This window comes from Mus caroli, unplaced genomic scaffold (assembly GCF_978045245.1).
Source record: "Mus caroli unplaced genomic scaffold, Mus_caroli_1 scaffold_14, whole genome shotgun sequence".
Taxonomy (NCBI): Eukaryota; Metazoa; Chordata; class Mammalia; order Rodentia; family Muridae; genus Mus; species Mus caroli.
Window position 1 is genome coordinate 103,796,145 of NW_028227269.1, and position 22,223 is coordinate 103,818,367.

The window sequence follows — 22,223 nt, forward strand, 5'->3', positions numbered from 1 at the left end:
TGGTTGCTGGGAATTGAACTCAGGACCTTTGGAAGAACAGTCAGTGCTCTTAACCACTGAGCCATCTCTCCAGCCCCCCTATTACATCCTTTTGTGCTGACTGGAAATGCCATGGTGACACTGCTCAGCAGGGCCTAGTCTCAGTGCCCTGGTTGGGGGGCGGGGTGGGGTGGGGTGGTGAACAACAGTGTCCAATGCTCTCACGTTGTTGCTCTTCTGACTGCGCATCTCCCACTCCCATGTGCTCCGTGTCCTTAGAACAAACGGCTGGAGGAAGTAAAGCGAGAGGAGAGGGAGCTGCTGGAGGTGCAGTCCATCCCCCTGAGAAACTACCTGATGACGTACGTGATGCCCACGCTCATGCAGGGCCTCAATGAATGCTGCAAGGTGAGACCCGAAGACCCCGTGGATTTTCTGGTAAGATTTCTTTAAAACGATTTTTAAAGAGTTTTATTTAGTTCATGTATATGGCTATTTTGCCTTCATGTGTGTGCAGTGCCTACAGAGGGCAGAGGAGGGGGTTGGCATCCCTGGTACTAGAGTTACAGAAGTTTGTGAGCGCATGGGCGGGGGTGGGGGTTGGGTGGTGGGAGTCAAACCCAGGTCCCTGGCAAGAGAAACAACTGCTCTTTACCAATGAGCCACCTCTATAGCTTCGGGATTTTATTTTTATTTTTGTTTTTTCAAGACAGGGTTTCTCTGTGTAGCCCTGGCTGCCCTGGAACTCACTCTGTAGACCAGGCTGGCCTCAAACTCAGAAATCCACCTACCTGCCTCTGCCTCCCGAGTGCTGGGATTAAATGCCTGTGCCACCAAGCCCGGAGGCTATTTTTATTTTTACATATCAAAATGAAAAGGAAGCATGACTGAAATATAACAGGGAACTGGTTGAGTTTGAGGAAATGCACATCTCATTGCTTAGGAAACAACTTCTAATACGCTCATGGCTTACAGTAAGATTACACACACACACACACACACACACACAGACACAGACACACACACACATGAAAAAATAAATTGTTTTCTTTCTCTTGTAGGCAGAATATCTCTTCAAGAACAATCCTGAAATGCAGTAGAGCCTCATCAGTGTTGGGCCATGGAGCTTCAGAGGGAGAGCTTAAGTTAAACTTGTAATTTGAAAAACTGCTTAAAAAAAAATGCTTTCCTAGGGTTTTTTTTGGGGGGTGGGGTTGGGAGAGGGAGTAGCAAGGGGGAATCCTAATAAAGTAGAATCATTAGAAAACTACACTGCAATGAATAACTGCTATCTCATTGAAAGGATGTTTGGAAAGTAAACACGAGGCACACTTGAATTGCTCACAGATCAATGGATTACTATTACTCTTAGGTCAGTCACAATGCTGCACATAACACATTGTAGTAACTTATGTTACAACATGAAGTTATAGGCTTCAACGGTGTCAGAAATGAAAGACTTTAGAACAGCTCCTGCTTGTTGCACCTCCCATCAGGTGTGACTGCTTTCCTGTAAGGTTGCCCGTGAGTGGCCAGGATTCTAGCCACTAAATCAGAGAACTGAAGAGCTCGTAATGGAACATGCATGGGTCGCGGCAAATAATGCTACCCCCATCACCACAAACTGCACAAAACCCATCTACCGCTAATTAATTTCTCAGGATAGTCATGAGTTGTGATTTTTCTCCATAAAAAATAAAAATCTGGTAAAATCTCTAGTATTTTATCCTGAAGAAATTGGTTTTTTATTGGTTTTTTAACTTGTGTGTGTATGTGTGTGTGTGTGAGACACACACACACACACACACACACACACAGAGAGAGAGAGAGAGAGAGAAAGAGAGAGAGAGAGAGAGAGAGAGAGAGAGAGAGAGAGAGAGAGAATGAATCACCTTAAATATTTAAATAACATGCATGCCTGGCAGTATGGCACGCCTTTGATCCCAGCACTCAGGACCCAGAGGCAGGCAGAGTACAATAGCAAAAGTAGGTCCAGCTCAAGAAAGCAGGAACTAACGGTTTTTGCTAAAACCTTAAAGGTAGCTGTGGCTCTTGCTTGCTTGGTAGAGTGCTTGCCTAGCAAGCACAAAACCCAGAGTTCTGTCCCCACTGATGTCATCTAAGAGTGAAGGACTGGGCTCATTTTCTCCACCAATTGATAATGAAAAGGTGGATAAGAAGTGAAGGGAGCCGGGCATGGTGGCGCATGCCTTTAATCCCAGCACTCGGGAGGCAGAGGCAGGCGGATTTCTGAGTTCGAGGCCAGCCTGGTCTACAGAGTGAGTTCCAGGACAGCCAGGGCTACACAGAGAAACCCTGTCTCCAAAAACCAAAAAAAAAAAAAAAAAAAAGAAAGGAAGAAAAAAGAAAGAAAGAAAGGAAGGAAGAAAGAAAGAAAGAAAGAAAAGAAAATATCCAGGGCAGGCAAGCTGTAAATCTTCCAGCTGCCATGAGAATGGGGGTGGGGGGAGCCATGCCACTTGAGATAAGCTAGCATGGAGGTCAGCCAACTGGAGACACAGGATGGGGAGGGAGCTTTAGGAGAGAAAGGAAGCCCTAAGTGCAGGGGACCTCCAAAAGCTTCTTTAAAGAAGCTACGAGAAGAAAAAGGAATAGTTGGGTCTTTCTAATGATTACTCTAATGATTACTCAGAACAGAATGGTGAGCGTACCTGGCCAAACCGCGTAAGGAGTGTGCCAGGGGGCTGGAAATTTTAGGAAGGAAAAATACATTATCTTAAGATGAACCCATCATACTAGGGATGGCTCCTTTTTCTGAGTATGGTCCAGTAACCCGGAACTTCACCTGCCCAACTGCATTAACTCTTCAGCACAGAGACAAGGTCATAGTCACACCCAGAAGTATATTCCAATCTATCATATAAAATTGGTAGTGGTGTTCCACACCTGTAATGTCAACACTCAGGAGGTGGAGGCAGGAGGATCAGAAACTAAGGGCTAGTAGCTTCATGGAGCCTGTCTTATAAAACAAACAAGAACAACAAAAATCAAAAAACTAAACCCCGCAAAAACCCCAAAGGTTACTGTCAATTTTATTAAATTATTGCCTTGGTCCAGAATCCCCAGCCCTGCACAAGAAGCACAGGTCTGGGCAACACAGATGCAGAGGGTCATCGTCAGGGGAGGGGATCCACAGCCACACTTCTGGGACAGGCTCTGTACCGGGCTCTAACACATTTAAGTCCTCACAACGATGTTTAAAAAGCAGTTCTCCCACGCAGCGGTGGTGCAACTGGCACGGAACAGCCCTCGGTCCCAGGCATCCCCCGCGCTTGGGCTGCCTCGCACGTGGCGCCCGCTTGGGCCGCGCCCCCTTCTCATCGCTGCCACGGCTGCGTCACTGTCATTCGCCAGGACGGCGTCGCCAAGCGAATGAACCACAGCCTCTCGCTCGGAGCCTCCCGCACCCATCCCACGCTCTACCACGAAAGCGTGAGATCACCGGAGGAAAAGCGCCGCTTCACGCCGAGAACTACATTTCCCGTTAGGCCTTGCGGCGTCGCGCAGCGCGCGCGCAGGCGCGCGCTCGGTGTGCGTGGCGGCGTCAGCGGTTCTAGAACGTTGCTGTGGTAGCGCTCGGGCGCCATGTTAGGACGAAGGGGAAGGAGGAGAAGCGCTTAAAGCGGCGGGGCACGGGTGCAGGACTGGGTTGGCCCCGGGGCTGAGGTAGGCTGCCGTCCCTCCCGCCTCGGTGGATCATGCCCAGGACGGCAGCGGTCGCGGGGGGGAAGTGACTGGGCGGTGCCGGCGCCGGAGACGATGCCGTTGTAAGTGATTGGCGTGCTGAGTGAGGCGCACGCCGGCCGGGCCCCGGGGGTGGCGGAGGGGGAGGGGAGGCGCACGGGCGCCCCGGGCCGCGGCTTCCGGCTCCTCGGGCGCGGGGCCCCCGCAAGATCCCCAAGCGGAACGGCGCCCGGAGCGGACTGGCGGGCTGCGGCTCCCGGGTTCCTTCCTGTCCGGGTTTCACCATGGCGCCGTCCAGCCCCTTAGTTCCCCACTTCCGCTTCCCTCCTCGGAGCGGGTGAGGAACCGGGACCAGGAGGGAGCAGGCCGCGCTGGCGGCCCGGGGGCAGCTCCGGAACGGCGGGCTGCGGGCGGCGGCGTCCCTGCTTTGTTGTGACTAGGCAACCTGGCTTCGGCGCGCTACCTGATCGCTCCTGCCCTCCGGTCACTTGTGTTGTGATTGCGAGTGTACGCTTTGAGCTAATTCACTTAGGCCTTCTAATGCCGCTAGGTCTACTTTACACACTTGACCGTGATTTTTCTTTACTTAATTTCCCCCTCTTTTCCCCTTTTCTCCTAAGAAAGATATTTGGAAGCCGGTTGTTGGGATTCGAAAGTAGATGAGGGCTTTATGTTCCAACTAACCTATCTTGGCGGAAAGGCTTTAGGTCGTGCGACTGCTTTTCTTCCAAGCAAGAGAGGCAGTTTATTTTGGACATAGCGTCAATGTGACAGATCTCGGGTTGTACTTACTAATTTAAAATTGGATTTCATGCGCTCTTCTTTCTCACACGCTAGCTTGCTAGCTTTACTGGACCCTGGTGTTTAAGTCCAGAGACATGTCAGCTGTATTTCTGTAGTGATAACATTTGCTGGAACCACAAAGTTCCCGTTGACTCCTTATTCATGGAACAAGGGTAAAGGGGCGTGAGAATAGAATCTGAAAGATGTTTGGTGTTTTTCAGTGGGGTTCAGGTAGATGTGAGTGAGTGGGGTGTTGTCACATGATAACCTTGTATTAGCTCATCCAGACTTCTTTCTGATACATCAGTGCTAAAAAAAATATGGTTGCACACTCTATAGGGAAGGCTTCAGATTAGAAATGTTATCTTGTGTCTGGGAGTGGAGGTAGGAGGGAGAGTACAGGTTTCCTGCAGTTTTTATTTCAGTGGACTTCTGAAGTAGAACGGTACAAGGAGGCTGCATGAGCACCGCACATGTCCAGGTCTATGCTTGAAGTTCTTCAGTCTGCTATTTCCTTTAGGTGTAAAAAAAATGGAGGCAAGACAGATGGACATGCACATGACCCCTTTTTTGTGTGTTTCATGGGATTTGAACTCTATAGCCAGTTTCTTACAAGCTGTTCTATCTCCATCCAGAGTGTACTGGGGCTTTTAATCCAGGGAAACAAACCCAAGACTGCCTGGCTGAGGAGGACAGGCCTGCCTTCCTCCTCGTAACTTTGTTTCTTGAGGGCTCTGTCCCTGAGCTCACCTCTCCATGGAACGCCTTGTTCTTCTGTGTGCCAGCATCACTTGCCATGACTTTTACCTTTGATCTTTTGAATTGAGATTTCCTGGATAGTTTGTGTTTGGTATCCAGTGTGGGCTTTTGTGTGTCTGTTAAATTTAGACAATGTAAGTTGGGGTTGAAGCATAGACAGCTCAGCGAATGGTCAGAATGGACTGAGTAGTTACAAAACATTCTCAAAGGTATATGGTTTGTGTATAATTACATACATAATTTGGAAAATGCTGGTACCTTTTGATTGCCATAGTGGTGAAACTTAGAAAAGTTATGGAGGAAGCAAAAGCTTTTTAAAATACTTGAAATTTCTGCGATCTCCATTAAGAGAGTTTCTCACTTAAGTGCTGTAACCCTGGTAATTTCTGGAGGGCCCTTCCCATGTCTTGTTGGGTGTGTAATAGTACCTCTGACCTGTTTAGTGGATGTCAACAGCTTTACCCCAGGAACTTCTCACAATGGCAAACACACAGATGTCCCCAGACTTTTCCAGATGTACTCTGAGTGACTTTGTTCGTGGTTTAAGAACCACTGCATTAATGCAAAGTATATATTATTATAGACATTTTATTCTCTGTGCCATATGCTAGTGTCCATATCTTTCTTTGTACCAGTACCAGTGACTTAGCAACAGTCTCAGAATGTTGTTTAAGTTGTTGGCAGAACTATTTAGTGAGACTTAGAAGACAGTAGTTCTCGTGGGTGTATAAAAGGCTTTTACCTTAAGAAAATGGGGCGGGGGACTTGCCTAGAGTCAAAGGTAGAGCTGGTGGGAGTGGGTGGGTAGGGGAGTGAGGGAGGGAGGGGAGGGTATGGGGGACTTTTGGGATAGCATTGGAAATGTAAATGAAGAAAATACCTAATTTAAAAAAAAAAGAAAAGGAAATAAGGACAAAAAGTTTATAACACAATTCCATTCAAATAAAATTATAACTAACAATACAAAAAAAAAAAACCCAAAAGGTAGAGCTGGGTCCTGCTGGGGAATATGATGTGGCTGTGGCTTAGTATGGTCTGCTGGTGCATTACTGGGATCCCTTTAACAGGGTTGAAAGCTTTTGTTGGTTCTGTAATCTCAGCTCTAGAAGTGGAGGAGAGGGTTTTGAGTACAACTTAAACTATATGATAAAAGTAAGATCCTATCTCAAAGATAGGAGACAGCAGTTTATTAGCAAACATTGTAGGTTTTTTTAAAATATAAATATATAAAATAATGGTTTTGTTGTGATGTTTTCATGCTTGTATATGAGTACTACTCTCGTTGGTACCCTTTTCATCTCTTGTCCCTTCCTCTATTCTTCTGTCAAGGAGTGAGTCTGTTTACCTCTCTCTCCCTTTCCCCTCCTTCCTTCTCTCCCTCTCTTTGTTTCTGAGACAGTTTCTCTGTGTAGCCTTGGCTAACCTTGAACTCAAGAGATCTGCCTGCCTCTGCCTCCTGAGTGTTCAGATTAAAGGCGTGCCCCACCACGGCCGGCTTTTTTTTTTTTTTGAGACAGGGTCAGGGTCTTGCTACCATTCAGGCTGGCTTCTCACTTGTGCTCCAGACTTTTAAGGGTGGAATGATGGCATCTCTCAGCTGGGTGGAAAAATGTTTGAAGCTTAATGCCAGCTTTAGCTGGGAGGTATGTGGCTAGTGGAGGTCTGAGCAGGAATTGCCTGGCAGGAATGAGGTCCTGAGTTCCATCCCTAGTAGTTCAAAGAAAGAAAAATGCTAGATTTATAAAAGTCTGACCCTTAAGATTGTCTTTTTAATATGGTGTGGCATTAGAATGGAGAATATTAATTTTGAGAAGAGTACTGTGTGTGAGTTACTTAAAGTAATAACTGTATTCATGGGACTTGTGATGTTTCTGTTGAGTATTCAACATTGGGACACTTAAACTCAAGAATAAGTGAGGCTGTTGTCAGCTCACAGAAAACAACTTGGAGTATTTGTTGTGGCCAGGAAATAATCGGAACTTTAAGCATGAATCATGCTTTGGGTAAGTGATACCAGAATGCTGTAGGACCTGTTCATTTTTAGAAGATATGTGTAATTCAGTGAGCCCTTACTTTGTAAATTAGGAAAAGGATATGATGCCAGGTTATATTCGTGTGTATCAACCAAAACAATTTATTGAAGTAGACTTGAGTGCAGAAGCTGATAGGGGAATCAAGCCATATTTTGCTTAGCTGGAATTGAGATTTACAAAAATGTACTTTATTCTTACTACTTAAAGGATTTTTTTTTTTTGAAACTCCTGTTTCATAGGAATATTATGCTGAGGGCTTCTTGTTCTGTAAACAAGTGTTTCAGTTCTCAACTATAATTTTGCAGTATAATAAATTTTGGTGCACAGAGCTGCTCTGTGTAGCCCTAGAGTAGTCTGAGGGCTGAGCTGGTGGGCTCTTCTTTTCTTTTCTTTCTTTTCTTTTCTTTTCTTTCTTTTTTTTTTTTTTTTTTTTTTTTTTTGTGACAGGGTTTCTCAGTATAGCCCTGGCTGTCCTGGAACTCACTTTGTAGACCAGGCTGGCCTCGAACTCAGAAATCTGCCTGTCTCTGCCTCCCAAGTGCTGGGATTAAAGGCGGGTGACACCACTCCGGGCTTGGTGGTTTGTTTTTAACATTGATCAGGATGGACACAATATGCAGAATAGTTTTTTTGTTACACAGTGATTGTATTTTCTTTAAGGCTGCAACTTTAGTTACTTAATTTCAGGCATCTAAGAGAAACATAACTTAAAAACAAGGCACTATTGAGAGCAAAAATGGACTAATTGAAGAATGGGGTAAAGAAAAGGTATTAGATAATCTTTAGGACACATGTATGTGTGGGTGAGGTGCACACATGTATGCTTCTTGTGGAGCCAGAGATTGTCCTTGAGTGTCTTCCTTTCTCGCTCTCCACTTTGCTTTTTAAGATAGCAAATCTGAGTCTGGAGTTGATGCAGTAAGCTTCCCCAGCTGGCCACTGCTCTCTGGGGTCCCACTTCTGCCTCCTTTCCCAGAAGGGTTGGGGTTACAGATTACAGACACTTGGAGCTGGAGTTGGCTTTTTATTTTTATTTATTTATTATTATTATTATTATTATTATTATTATTATTATTATTATTTTGGTGTTTTGAGACAGGGTTTCTCTGTATAGCCCTGGCTGTCCTGGAACTCACTCTGTAGATCTGTAGACCAGGCTGGCCTCGAACTCAGAAATCCGCCTGCCTCTGCCTCCAGAGTGCTGGGATTAAAGGCGTGCACCACCACGCCCGGCCGGGAGTTGGCTTTTTAGAGGGGTGCTAGGGATTTGAACTCAGATCTTCATGATTGTGTGTCAAACACTTGACTGAGACATCTTCCCAGCTCCAAGTTAATGTGGGTGAATTGCTTGCTGATTATGGTTTCTGGAGTGCTGTGTTCGTTTAAGCATGTTTATGAGCATGTTTGATTCCTTCTCCTTGAACACCTTCATCTTTTCTACTTAAAGCAAAAATATCTTTCTGGCATAATAACATAACTTAAAGTTTCTTAGTTCAACAGAACATTTCATACTGGGTAGGTCAACTTTATGCTATCCGAATACTTAAATTTTTCCTTCATTTGCTTCTAGGCAAGTTTTAAAAATCTACTTTTCATGAAAACAAGACCATTTGTAAGGTTAGCTAGTTTTCATTTCTTTGTGCCTTTAATTTGGTATAGTCACTGTGCACAACAGCTTTTTTTTTTTTTTTTTTTTTTTTTTTTGGTTTTTCGAGACAGGGTTTTTCTCTGTATAGCCCTGGCTGTCCTGGAACTCACTTAGTAGACCAGGCTGGCCTCGAACTCAGAAATCCGCCTGCCTCTGCCTCTGCCCGGCTGCACAACAGCTTTTAACTAATTGTACAGTATCAGATTATAATGTACAAAGCAGTAACATAGACCGTATTAGTTTCTGTCCTTGTTAGTTTTTTGTTTATTTGATACAAGCTGAAGTTACCAGGAAAATAACCTCAGTTGAGAAGATGAATCATATTGCCTATAGGCGAGTCTGTAGGGAAGTCTATAGGCTATTTTCTTGATTAATGATTGATATGGGAGGGCCCAACCCACTGGGGCGGTGCCATATCTGGGCAGGTAGTCCTGGATTGTATAAGAAATCAGACTGAGCCGGGCGGTGGTGGTGGCGTACGCCTTTAATCCCAGCATTTGGGAGGCAGAGGCAGGCGAATTTCTGCCAGCTTGGTCTACAGAGTGAGTTCCAGGATAGCTAGGACTGCACAGAGAAACCCTGTCTCAGGGAAGAAAAAAAAAAAAAAAAAACATTAAAAAAAAAAAAGAGAGAGAAATCAGACTGAGCAAGCTGTGGAGAGCAAGCCAGTAAGCCAGTGTTCTCTCCATGACCTCTGCTTTAATTCCTGACTTCAGGCTTCTGCTTGAGTTCCTGCCCTGACTTGTTCATCATGGACCCTAAAGTGTAAGCTGAAAAAAAACCCTTTCTTCCTCCAAGCTACTTTTGGTCACGGTGTTTTATAACATCGAATACCAAGGCAGTTCCCTTTAACAGTGGTTAAGTTGATGCCCTTGGTAGTTTTTTTAAACATTGTTTACTTGTGTGTCTATGGGTGGGGGGGTTGACTCTTGTTTTTGTGTGAGTAGTGAGTGTATGCCACAGTGGGCATGTGATGATCAGAGAAGAAGCAGTGAATTCTTTGACCCGTGTGTTCTGTTGATTGAACTTAGGTGATCAGACCTTGGCGACAGGTTCGTTTACCTATTGAACTATTTTTGCCAGTCTGATGCTTGATAATTTTGAAGGTACTGAGTTGTAGGTTGATACATAGTAAACTCTGGATTCCATATTGGAATTCTCATCCTAGTTTTCCATATTGTGTTGGGAACCATGTTTGATTTCCTAGGGTTTTTTTTTTTTTTTTTTTTAAGATTTTTTTATTTATATGAATACACTGTAGCTGTCTAAAGGACACACCAGAAGAAGGCATTGGATCCCATTACAAATGGTTGTGAGCCACCATGTGGTTGCTGGGAATTGAACTCAGGACCTCTGGAAGAGCAGTGAGTGCTCTTAACCGATGAGCCATCTATCCAGCCCTATTTCTTAATTGTTTGCAGGGGTGGTTGGTTGGTTAAGGGCTTGTTATTATGCATTGCAGGCTGGTTACAAACTGGCATTTCTCCCTTACTGAGATTACAGGAATATGCCAGTATTCCAAACTTATTTTAAAAATTAGCTTTTGGGCAAGCGAGTGAGATTGCTCAGCAGATAAAAGTACATCCAGGTTCAGTCCCTGGAACCCAAGTAAACGTGGAAGGAGCTCATCATTCCATAGGGCTGTGTGTTCTCTACGTGAGCCTTGCCGTGCCATGCCTTCTCAGATCTCCTATACATAAAATGATAAGAAAAAAACTTAAGCTAGGCAGTGGTGGCACAGGCCTTTAATCCCAGCACTTGGGAGGCAGAGGCAGGTGAATTTCTGAGTTTGAGGCCAGCCTGGTTTACAGAGTGAGTTCCAGGACAGCCAGGGCTACACAGAGAAACCCAGTCTCAAAACCAAAAGGAAAAAAAAAAGAAAAGAAAAAAACTTAAAATATGATCCCCCTCCTCCCCTCCTGGGCTGTTCTGGAACTCAAATCCGGTCTAGTCCTGAACTCACAGAGATCCGCCTGCCTCTCAGCTAAAAACACATCTTTGAAGGGCTAGGGATATGTCTGGCTCAGTGGAGGAGTTCTCCCAGCACTACAGAGGGGAAGGAAAATTCCAGTTTGTTTAGTGTGTGGAACATTTACTGTATGTGAACATGTACTTACTATATTACTGTTATAGATGCAGTGTAGTAATACTGTATAATAATGCAGTATACAGTGGAACCTGGGGTCTCAGTTATTTTTTGTCTTTGGGAAAGGTCTTTGTGGATCTAGGCAGCATTAGGGGAACAACAGGAGATGAGTGAGATCAAAATACATTTTATGGAGTTCTCAAAGAATTTTTAATTTACTGTTATTTTTTCTTGGATGGTGTTTCACTGTATTGTCCTGACTGTCCTGGAACTCACTATGTAGGGCAGGTTTGCTTTGAACTCTAAGATCTGCCAGTCTTTGCATCTGGAGTGCTGGGATTAAGAGCATGTGCTGCTACCATGCCCAGTACATGCTGTTTCTAAAAAAGACAAGAGAAAGATTTTATTGTTGTCCAGGCTGGCCTAAGCACTTCTTGCTTCAAGTGATTTTCCTGAGCAGCTAGCTGTGAGTGCATTAATAGAACTAAATTTTAAAAAGTAGCTAGCTAGCTGGGCGTGGTGGCACAAGCCTTTAATCCCAGCATTTGGGAGGCAGAGGCAGGCGGATTTCTGAGTTCGAGGCTAGCCTGGTCTACAGAGTGAGTTCCAGGACAGACAGAGCTTAAGAAGACAGGGAAAGTGACCTAGCGTTTGAGTGAACAACTTATGTTCTTTTCTTTCCTCAGTCAACCTAGAATTGACAATTCCGTTTTGGGCTTCATCATACTTTATTTAACCCTTGGGTGAAACTTACTATATCATTTGTTTGACCCATGGACGCTGCTGCTTACTAAAGACTGGATGGATGACCCATCTTTTCATAAATTTTTAATATCGTGGCCAGGTATGCTGTTCTGTTTTTGTAGTCTCAGTACCCAGCAGGTTGAGGCAGGAGGATTGATTATTACAGGCCAGCCTGAGTTTAAAGAGGAAAAGTAGCTGTGTTCTACAGATTTATTTATGTGTTTATTTATTTATTTATTTATTCATTTATTATGTGTAAGTACACTGTAGCTGTCTTCAGACACTCCAAAAGAAGGCATCAGATCTCATTATGGATGGTTGTGAAGCACCATGTGGTTTCTGGATTTGAACTCAGGACCTTCCGAAGAGCAGTCAGTGCTCTTAACCACTGAGCCATCTCACCAGCCCCAAGCTGTGTTCTAAATAACTGGTATGATTGGCATAAAACAAGGGACTGGTTAATTAGTCATCTTTAGAACCCGAGGTTAGCCCCCTGTTGCTAAGTTACTGATTAATGCTAAAACTCCTTGTGAAAGTCTTGGAACTTAGCGTGTGGCCTTGACAGTCCTCAGATACTTGTTAATCTTTCTATCTCAACCTTGTGTGTTACCAGATTACAGGGATAAACCAGTATACCTGGCTGAGAATTAATGCTTAAAATTTTGTTTTATTATTGTTAATCATTGTGTGTGGAAAAGGGTATGAGCATATAAGTGTGACCATGGAGGCCAGAAGACAACATCAGATCCCCCTAGCTGGAATTAGAGGTAGTAATGAGCCGTCTAATATGGGTATTGCTGGGAACTGAACTCTGGTGGTCTTCTACAAGAGCAGCAAGTGCTTTTAACCAGAGATATCTCCTTAGTCCCCAGTATTACAGTACCTTTGAGATGTTCCTTGTTCCTTTTCTGCCCAGATTTCTTTTTACTGCTTAAATGACGTTTAAATATGTAGGGATTGTTTTGGTAAATAAGTTATTATTGTAATTTATTTGATTGCTTTCAAAGACTAGGCATCAAGTTAAGCTTCAATTTTAACATAGAATGATGGTGTGTTTTTGATTGGGTAATTGCTACAAAGTTTTTAATTAATTAATTTATTTATTTATTAGGTATTTTCCTTGTTTACATTTCCAATGCTATCCCAAAAGTCCCCCATACCCACCCCCCCAATCCCCTACCCACCCACTCCCCCTTTTTGGCCCTGGCGTTCCCCTGTACTGGGGCATATAAAGTTTGCAAGTCCAAAGGGCCTCTCTTTCCAGTGATGGCTGACTAGGCCATCTTTTGATACATATGCAGCTAGAGACAAGAGCTCAGGGGTACTTGCTACAAAGTTTTAAGAGAGTGAGTGGATCTGCTGTAGAAGAGCCACAACCTGTTCCAGATTTCCAGCATTTGGTGTCCAGGATCTTTGTGTAAGTTGTATAGCAAAGTAACTATTTGAGAAAATACTACTGCAGATGTGTCCTCCTGTGTTAAGTCATTTGCCTCTCTCCTCACAGTTCCCCTTCTTCATGGCCGTTCTCTGTTGTTGTAGTTCTTTTTCTTGGGATGTTGAGAGCAGATCTCACTGTTCTGGAAGTCACATCTTTACATTGTGTGTGTGTGTGTGTTGGGGGGAAGGGAGTTGTTAGTCATGCCACATTGTGCATTTTGAAGTTCAAGACAGCAGCTGTGGGAGTTCTTTTCTGTCATGTGGTTTCTTGAGAGTGAATTCAGGTTTTCAGGCTTGGCAGCAAGTGTCTTTATCTTTACTTACTGAGCCATCTTGTCACCATAGGTACAAAGTTTTAATTAGATTTATTTATGTGTTTGCAGGTACATTTGCCCTACACGTTGCTTAGATCTACAGTTCTAAGGATTGTGGGAGTTGGTTTAGGGTCCTCAGGTTTGGTGGCAAGTGCCCTTTACCTTCTGAACTTATCTTTCTAGTTCTTTTTGTTTGGCTTTAAAAATACTGTCTCACCAGGCAGTGGTGGCGCATGCCTTTAATCCTAGCACTTGGGAGGCAGAGGTAGGTGGATTTCTGTGTTGGAGGCCAGCCTGGTCTACAAAGTGAATTCCAGGACAGCCAGGGCTACACAGAGAGATCCTGTCTTGAAAAACAAAACAAAACAAAACAAAACAAAATACTGTCTCACTCTGTAGCCTAGGTTAGCCCTCAACTGTAGGTTTTCTTGCCTCAACTTCCCAAGTATTAGATTGTAGTATTTATTTATCACTTTCTTTACCTTTTACTGTTCTTTTAACTAGGAGTATGGAACATTCCATCATGTTCTGCTTTTAGAAGTGCATAAAGGCACACATTTCTGCAAAATGTTAGGTGCTGTTTCACATCTCGCAAGATAGCTTTTCTGTAGTACAACAGGGCTCCAAACTCAGGACCATTCTCCTGCCTCGGCCTCCAGAGTCCTGGGATTCTAAGCCAAGAGTCACCATGCCCAGCTTGTTATGTTTTTAAAAAATGTGTTGTAGATTAGGTTGGCTTGATCTACCTGGTCTTTAAAAAGTGTTGCCGAGACTCTGTATTTCAGGGTCAGAAGCTTTGAGAGATGGATGGCTAGAGCTGAAGCTTTTAGGCTAAATGCCTTTAGGAAGTTGGTATCTGCTTTTAAGGTTTGGCGAACAGTGCCACACTTCCGCTTTAAAAGGATAAACCAAGATTACTTCTGTTGGGATATGTAAGAACAGTGTCCCTGCCTCCTAACCCCTTCTTTCTTGAGACATCTTTCTATGCTTTGATCTGATTTTGTAGTGTAGACCAGGCTGGCCTTTGAACTTGCTACTAACTTCCCATCTGAGCCTCTTCAGTGCTAGGATTAGTGTACATTTTGTTTTTAAATAGCAATTATCATTTTTTTTAAAGATTTATTTATTTATTATATGTAAGTACACTGTAGCTGTCTTCAGACACTCCAGAAGAGGGAGTCAGATCTCCTTACAGATGGTTGTGAGCCACCATGTGGTTGCTGGGATTTGAACTCCAGACCTTCGGAAGAGCAGTCGGGTGCTCTTACCCACTGAGCCATCTCACCAGCCCTAGTCTACATTTTTATACTCACTATGCTGTGTTCGCTTTTCTGTCTGTGCCAAATATCTAAGGAAAATAAAATTCTAAGGAGGAAGTCTTGATTTTGGTTCTCTGTCTCAGGTTCTCCTTCATGCTCAGTTGGCTACATTGCTGTGGGCCTGAGATGAGGCCGAGAGTATCATTTCAGGACCACATATGTTAGGGTGAACTTGAAGCAGACTTTATCCTTTCATGTTTTAGGGGCAGAATATAGCCAGGTGACCTTAAACTCACACATAGCTGAGGATGACCTTGAACTGTTGATCTTTCTATCTGCACCCCAAAGTGTTAGGATTGTAGGCATGTATCATAGGCCCAACAAAGGGGAGTAATGTCTGAAAAAAGATGTTCTGGATGGCCAGGTGGTTTTAGAATGGAAGAGACTCTGCTGTGAACAGCTCAGGGACATGTATGGTGTGAACTTAGCATGTAGTATTCATTCTTAGAGTTTCTGTTCAGTTTGTCCAAATTTGAGATGTATATTTCTGTTTTGTAAGAAACTGAATAGTAGCAAAAAGATGTCTTTTTTTGTTTTGTTTTGTTTTGTTTGTTTGTTTTTTCGAGACAGGGTTTCTCTGTGTAGCCCTGGCTGTCTTGGAACTCACTTTGTAGACTAGGCTGGCCTGGAACTCAGAAATCCACCTGCCTCTGCCTCCCAAGTGTTGGGATTAAAGGCGTGCGCCACCAAGCCCAGCTCAAAAAGATGTCTTAACTTGCTTTTAGCATTGTGTGTGATTTCTTCGTGTTCCTTTTGCTGTCTTTGTTCTGTATCCATTGTCTCCTGCATACTTGTTCTGTCTCTGAGATCTCTGTATTTAATTTCTAATGTTAAGTGGGAAAGGTGAGTTTTGTTTAAAGTATAACAACCATGTTTCTTCTTGGGTCTGCACACTGCTCTTGATGCCTGTGTTTCCTCCATGGTGTCATAGCTTCCTCCTTTGTTCATTCTGAAGAATCTCCTGTTTCTGCCACTCCCAGTCTTCATCTCCCGGGATCCCATAGGAGTGCTGGGTGGGAGCCAGCTGGCACATTACCTTATCTAGCTTTTTTTTAAAAGATTTATTTATTTATTTATTATACGTAAGTACACTGTAGCTGTCTTCAGACGCACCAGAAGAAGGCATTAGATCTCATTATGGATGGTTGTGAGCCACCATGTGGTTGCTGGGATTTGAACTCCGGACCTTCCAAAGAGCAGTCGGTGCTCTTAACCGCTGAGCCATCTCTCCAGCCCCCTTATCTTGCTTTTTATGTGGGTTCTGGGGATGAACTCAGTTCAGCAGACCTATAAGGAAAGTACTCCACAGGCTGAACCATCTTCCAGACTCTGCATGTTCTTACTTGAATTAGGCGATTTGTGTGTGTTTGTGTGTACACGTGTGTGTGTTTACATTACAGATATGTGTTGTATATGCTTTTGAATTAGATGATGCATGTGTTTATGTGTACCTGTGTCTATATGCATAAAAGATACATCATGAGGTAAATTAAAAAGAACTGCATATGATTTATCTCACCATCAGTTTAGCATGGAGACTAATGTAGACACATCCCCCCCCCCAAAAAAAATAGGAAGAACTATTATTTTTATCCCTATTTTATTCCCCCCCCTCCAAAGACAGGGTCTTTTGTAGCCCAGGCTGGCCTTATTTAATGGAGGAGTAACCTTGAATCTTTGATATGCCTCAGTTCTGAGGTTGTAGGCATGCATGAACCACCATATCTTGCTCTAGAGTAAAGAACTTTGTGTGGATTTATAAATCTAAACCTGTCTCAGATACACTGATAAAGTGACCTTGACAGGAGCCTTCCAAGCTGATAGTAAAACTGAAGACTTGAAAGGGGGATGGGAATGGTGAAGACTGGGAAACTACAGGGAGTGAGAGCATTTTGCTTATAATCAAACCTGAACTGAAGGCTAAGGAATTTACAACAGCCAAGGTGAAGAAAGCAGAACATACAACACAGACAGAGATGGAACATGCTTTAACGTCACTAAAATGTGATTTCAGCATGCACTTGTGAATGTGCTGGACTGAACAAATCTAGCTTAGACTTATTTATTTATTTTTATTTTATTTTTGGTTTTTCGAGACAGGGTTTCTCTGTGTAGCCCTGGCTGTCCTGGAACTCAATCTGTAGACCAGGCTGGCCTCGAACTCAGAAATCCGCCTGCCTCTGCCCTCCGGAGTGCTGGGATTAAAGGCGTGCGCCACCACGCCCAGCTGAGGCTTATTTTCTTTATTGCACGCTTTCTGGTAGTGTGTTGATCTGAGTTCTTGCATTTATTTTGGTGTTTAAGTGATGTTAAAGTTTCGGGAGGAGGAGAAATTTATTGATATATTTTATTTCAAAGTATCTAGGGATACATTTTGTTGGGAATGTGTTTTCAAAGTAAAAATGTGGAGGCATGGTGACACATGCCTATAGTTCTAGCATTGTGGGACTGAGAGAGAGGGCAGCGTTGGCCAGCCTGGGTTGCACTGCAGCTCCTGTCTGAAAAGAAATCCAGGTGTGGGCAGCATGGCAAGGGGCAGCTGCGTGAAAGTGCCTGCTCTTGTCGTGTTGATTAGTTTCAAATTGTAGACATTATTTGGCAGTAAAGAAAATTTATCCAATTCCATTTTTAGTCCAGTTACAACGCAGGGATCACAACAAACGCAGCCACCACAGAGGCACTATGGCATCACCTCTCCTATCAGCTTAGCAGCCCCCAAGGAGACTGACTGCCTACTCACACAGAAGCTCATCGAGACGCTGAAGCCCTTTGGGGTTTTCGAAGAAGAAGAGGAACTGCAGCGCAGGTAAGGAGATAGAAGTGAATGGAGTGCTTTGGGATACTTACTGTCTGAATTTTGAGGCATTTTCCACTCACTCAGTAGTTCAGCTTACTCTAAATCTTTATACTTATTTCACACAAGAATGATACTCTGAGAAGAACTTGTTTTCTATAGAGTTCTGTTGTTCTAAGTGTGATTTCCTTGGCAGGTAAGGGGGAGGAAAAAAAACAGTTGTGGTTAGGGCTTAGTAAATATTGTCCGTTGTAGGCAAGGGCTCTACCACAGAGCTACCCTTAGCTCAGAGATGGCAAGCACTGGCTGCTCTTACTGAGGACCTTGATTCAATTTCCAGTGCCCTCTTCTGGCCTCTGCTTGCAAAGCGCACATGCTGGCATACATGCAGGAAAACATACATAAATAAGACATAAAATTAAAAAAAAAATTCTGGTGGCTCTTGGTTATAGTGTAGGAGAAAAGGAAATGCTTTAACCAGTTTACAAGTGCCAGTGTAAAACCACCAATTTCTGATCTCTTATAAACTGTAAATTGTGAGGCTGGGTGTGGTGGCCCAGACCTTTAATCCCAGCACTGGAGAAGCAAAGGTGGGCATATTCCTGTGATTTCAAGGCCAGCCTTGATTGCACAGTTAAGTCCTATTTGCAAACAAACTAACATGGCTATGTGCCTATAATTCCAGCACTTGGGAGGCAGAGGGAAGATTGTGAGTTATAGGCCAGCCTGGGCTATGTAGTAAGGCCATGTCTCAAAAACAAGAAAAGTAAAACTTAGTAAACCACTTATTTATAACTTAATTTGTAGTGAGTAATAACCAATTGCTTTATCAACAGGATTTTAATTTTGGGAAAATTAAATAACCTGGTGAAAGAATGGATTCGAGAAATCAGTGAAAGCAAGGTAAGGTGATAGATAACACAGAAGCCAGGCGTTGCCTTCTCAGTTGGCTTTAGTTGACTGGATTCAGTCTTTGTGGGTTGTTTGTTTTTGAGATAGGGTTTTGCTGTATGTTGTCCTGGAGCACACTATATAGATCAAACTGACCCCAGACTCACAGAAGTCCCCTGGCCTCTGCCTCCTGAGTGCTGGGACTAAAGGAGTGTGCAGTACAGCCAGCCAGGATTGAAATGTCTTCCAATGTGCCATTCTTATTTGTAAGTTTCCAAATTGCTTGTTATTTTGAAGGAAGCCAACTGACCAAACCAGTGAATTTAAAACAAAACAAACCAACTCTCTGGTTATAGTATTTAACAGTATTTCAAAGTTGGGCCCAGTAATTGTGAACTATTGTTTGTTCTTCTAAGGATTACTTCAGAGAAGGAGTCCCCTGATTAAGGTGAATGTGGCATTGATTGTTAGTTCTGCTACTTGGAAGGCTGGAGGATTAAGAATTTGAGGTTAGCCTGGGCTGTATTGTAAGACCCAATGTCTCTAACCAAAAATGAAAGTAGTTTAAAATGTTTATTACATTTTTTGAAATGTTCCTGTTCTGGATTCAGTATCTACTGTACTTGAGAATAGAACCTTCACTATCTTTAAAAAAAGTTGTGGAATAATTTGCTTATTTTTTATTTGTTCTTATTATTTAGTTTTAAGTTCATGGGTGTTTTGCCTACAGTGATATCTGTGTGTTGCACAGTGTTTCTGGTGCTTGAAAAGGTCAGAATGGGGCTGGTGAGGTGGCTCAGTGGTTAAGAGCACCGACTGCTCTTCCGAAGGTCCCGAGTTCAAATCCCAGCAACCACATGGTGGCTCACAACCATATGTAATGAAATCTGATGCCCTCGTCTGGTGTGTCTGATGATAGCTACAGTATGTGTGTGTATATATATATATATATATATATATATATATAAAATAAAATCTTTAAAAAAAAAAAAGAAAAGGTCAGAATGGGGCATCAGATCCCCTGGAACTGCAGTTACAGATTTTCTCACCTACAATGTGGGTTGTGGGTACTGGGAACTGAACTTGGGTCTTCTAGAAGAGCAGTTTTAGATACTCAAACGGAACATCATTGTTCTGTTGTGATAGTCTCTGAATTCATGGCACTTTGTACTCATTCACACAAAGAGCATGGTAAAGAAAGTTTTTAGCCGGGCGGTGATGGTGCACGCCTTTGATCCCAGCACTTGGGAGGCAGAGGCAGGCGGATTTCTGAGTTCGAGGCCAGCCTGGTTTACAGAGTGAGTTCCAGGACAGCCAGGGCTACACAGAGAAACCCCATCTCGAGAAAACCAAAAAAATAAAAAATAAAAAAAATAAATATAAAGAAAATAAAAAAAGGAAAAAGAAGTTTTTAGAGTTGTGTGGTGTCCATTTGCCACATTTTTAAAAGTTGTATAAATAGCAATTTTTCTGTTGTAATGGGAAATGCGTGCTTAATTTATATGCAGCTGAAAAACTGATAGAGAACCAAGGGAAGAAAGAAAGACTCACGGGTCAGGAGATGGTAGTAATAAGGGAGAAGTAAGTTGCTTGGTTTTAGTAAATTGATAATATTCCTAAAATATCTTTATGTTTTAAGCATCTGGGTGAAAATTGAACAGCTGGAGCTGGAGAGAAGGCTCAGTGGTTGAGTTTACTGGCTGCTCTTCTAGAGGTCTTAGTTCAGTTCCCAGCAACCACATGGTGGCTCACAGCCATGTGTAATGGACACCCAATGCCCTCTTCTGCTGTGACTGAAGACAGCGACAGTGTACTCATATACATAAATTAAATAAATAAGTAAATCTTAAAAAAAATTGAACAACTGGAACATTCTAAATGGCAGTCTTTATGTCCCACATGTAACTTATTAACAGATTTCTTTTGATAGAAAAATTGGAAAGTTTAATGGGCTGAGCAAGAAGTGTCCAAGCTGAGGTGTTTTTATTCTTTAGTTGGTTCTAGTCTTATGTTGGGAACATGGATTTATTTCTTAGATGCTTAAACACCCTAGTCAAGTAGACAAAGCCCCAACTGGTTTATGTCTTGACAAAGTGTTTTAGTATGTATTTAGTATTTATAAGGTATTTAGGTAGGCCTTGGGCCTTCCCACCTGGATCCAGTGATGACTTTACCTCCACCCTCCTGGTTCTGGGAGTACAGTTGTTGCCACCACTCCTGGTCAGAACCATTGATTGATTGAATGATTATTTATTTAGACTCCAGGCCTGTCTTGTCTTTTGAGAAAGGATTTCTTGTAGCCAGGCTGCCTTAGGGATTGCAAGGATGTGTACCACCCTTCTGTGGACTATCCATAACTGAGTAGATAATAGAGAGCCTGTGAGGCCAATCCCAGAACCATTCATTTTGGGGCAACACTGGTTCACGAACACGGGCTTATGATGAGAGAAGGCTGTAGCTGTGATTTATCTCTACCTCTGCTGTGTTCTTTTTGATCTTTGTAGTATTGTTTTGTGTCAGTTTCATGTTTTTGCTCCTGGCTCTATTATAGTTGAAAATTCATGGTTCATCCACCATACTTTCCCTGGGTCAGGTTACTTAGGCTAGTTGTGTTTCTTACGCCTTCATAGCAAGTTTGCGGGTGGGGGTGGGGGTGGGGGTGTTTTTAGTTCTGTGAAGAGTATAATTATAATTTCCATGGATTACATTGAATCTGGTGATCACTTTAAGTAGTATAGTTGTATTGACAGTACTATATCCAACCCATGAGGAAGTCATTTTTAGTGTTGCATTGAACCAGTATCTCAGAGACTAAGGTGCCCTCAAATTTATTATGATACTTTAATCTCAGTCTACCAAGTACTGAGATTGCAGTTTTATGCCACTGTGCCTGATTTGAACAAATAACTCTTTTCTCTCTTTAAAAAAGATCTATTTATTTATTTATTTATTTATTTATTTATTTATTTAATATATGTAGCTGTCTTCAGACACACCAGAAGAGGGCAGCAGATCTTGTTACAGATGGTTGTGAGCCACCATGTGGTTGCTGGGAATTAAACTCAGGACCTCTGGAAGAGCAGTCAGTCTCTAGTCCTGAACTAACAACTCTTTTTTTTTTTGGTTTTTCGAGACAGGGTTTCTCTGTATAGCCCTGGCTGTCCTGGAACTCACTTTGTAGACCAGGTTGACCTTGAACTCAGAAATCCCCCTGCCTCTGCCTCCGGAGTGCTGGGATCAAAGGTGTGCACCACTAACCACTCTTAACTTATTTAAATGTTGGTAGGTTTTTTGTTTTGTTTTGTTTTGTAAATGAGACATCTTCTGGAGTCCAGACTGGCCTTGTACTCTGGTGATCTTCATTCTTGCTGAGCTTTCTGAGGGCTAGCATTGTAAGTATTGGGCCATTGTGCCTGGCAAATTAGTGATTTTTGATACAGTTCTCCTCTCTCCTTCAGGTTTAAGAAAAATTATTTGGCTTCACCGAATGAATACTCATTTCTCTCTTGTTTGGTTTATGTTCGTTGAGTAATATGGTTCTGTAGTGAGTGGCAAGTTGATGAAAATGGGGCCTTGTAAGATTTCCATCCATTGATCTCACCTTGCTAGCCTGGTAGCCCAGGCCTGATATAGAATCCAAGTCAGTCTTCCTGTGAATATTTTTGGATCTCATAATTCTTTTTATTTCAAACTTATTACATTTTTTACTTTGTTGGTGTATGTGAGGAGGA

General features: G+C 43.0%; 2 protein-coding genes across 7 annotated transcripts in view; both read left to right on the plus strand.

Moving 5' to 3' along the window:
- Ak7 (adenylate kinase 7) overlaps positions 1-1,690 on the plus strand; it is a 73,559-nt gene extending 71,869 nt beyond the window's left edge. For both annotated transcript variants that reach the window (XM_021179123.2, XM_021179124.2), the window contains 2 exons: positions 259-417; positions 1,041-1,690. In XM_021179123.2, coding sequence (XP_021034782.1) covers positions 259-417; positions 1,041-1,079 — 198 coding nt within the window. In that variant the 3' untranslated portion in view covers positions 1,080-1,690. The remainder of the gene's footprint in view (positions 1-258; positions 418-1,040) is intronic.
- A 1,846-nt stretch (positions 1,691-3,536) lies between these two features.
- The window catches only part of Papola (poly(A) polymerase alpha), a 53,449-nt gene continuing 34,762 nt past the window's right edge, over positions 3,537-22,223 (plus strand). For 4 of the 5 annotated variants that reach the window (XM_029484261.2, XM_029484263.2, XM_029484262.2 and 1 more), the window contains exons 1-3: positions 13,018-13,154; positions 17,440-17,613; positions 18,438-18,504. In XM_029484261.2, coding sequence (XP_029340121.1) covers positions 13,033-13,154; positions 17,440-17,613; positions 18,438-18,504 — 363 coding nt within the window. In that variant the 5' untranslated portion in view covers positions 13,018-13,032. Of the gene's footprint in view, positions 3,768-13,017; positions 13,155-17,439; positions 17,614-18,437; positions 18,505-22,223 lie in introns of those variants that run through there. The other variant, XM_021178513.2, reaches the window with a different exon arrangement.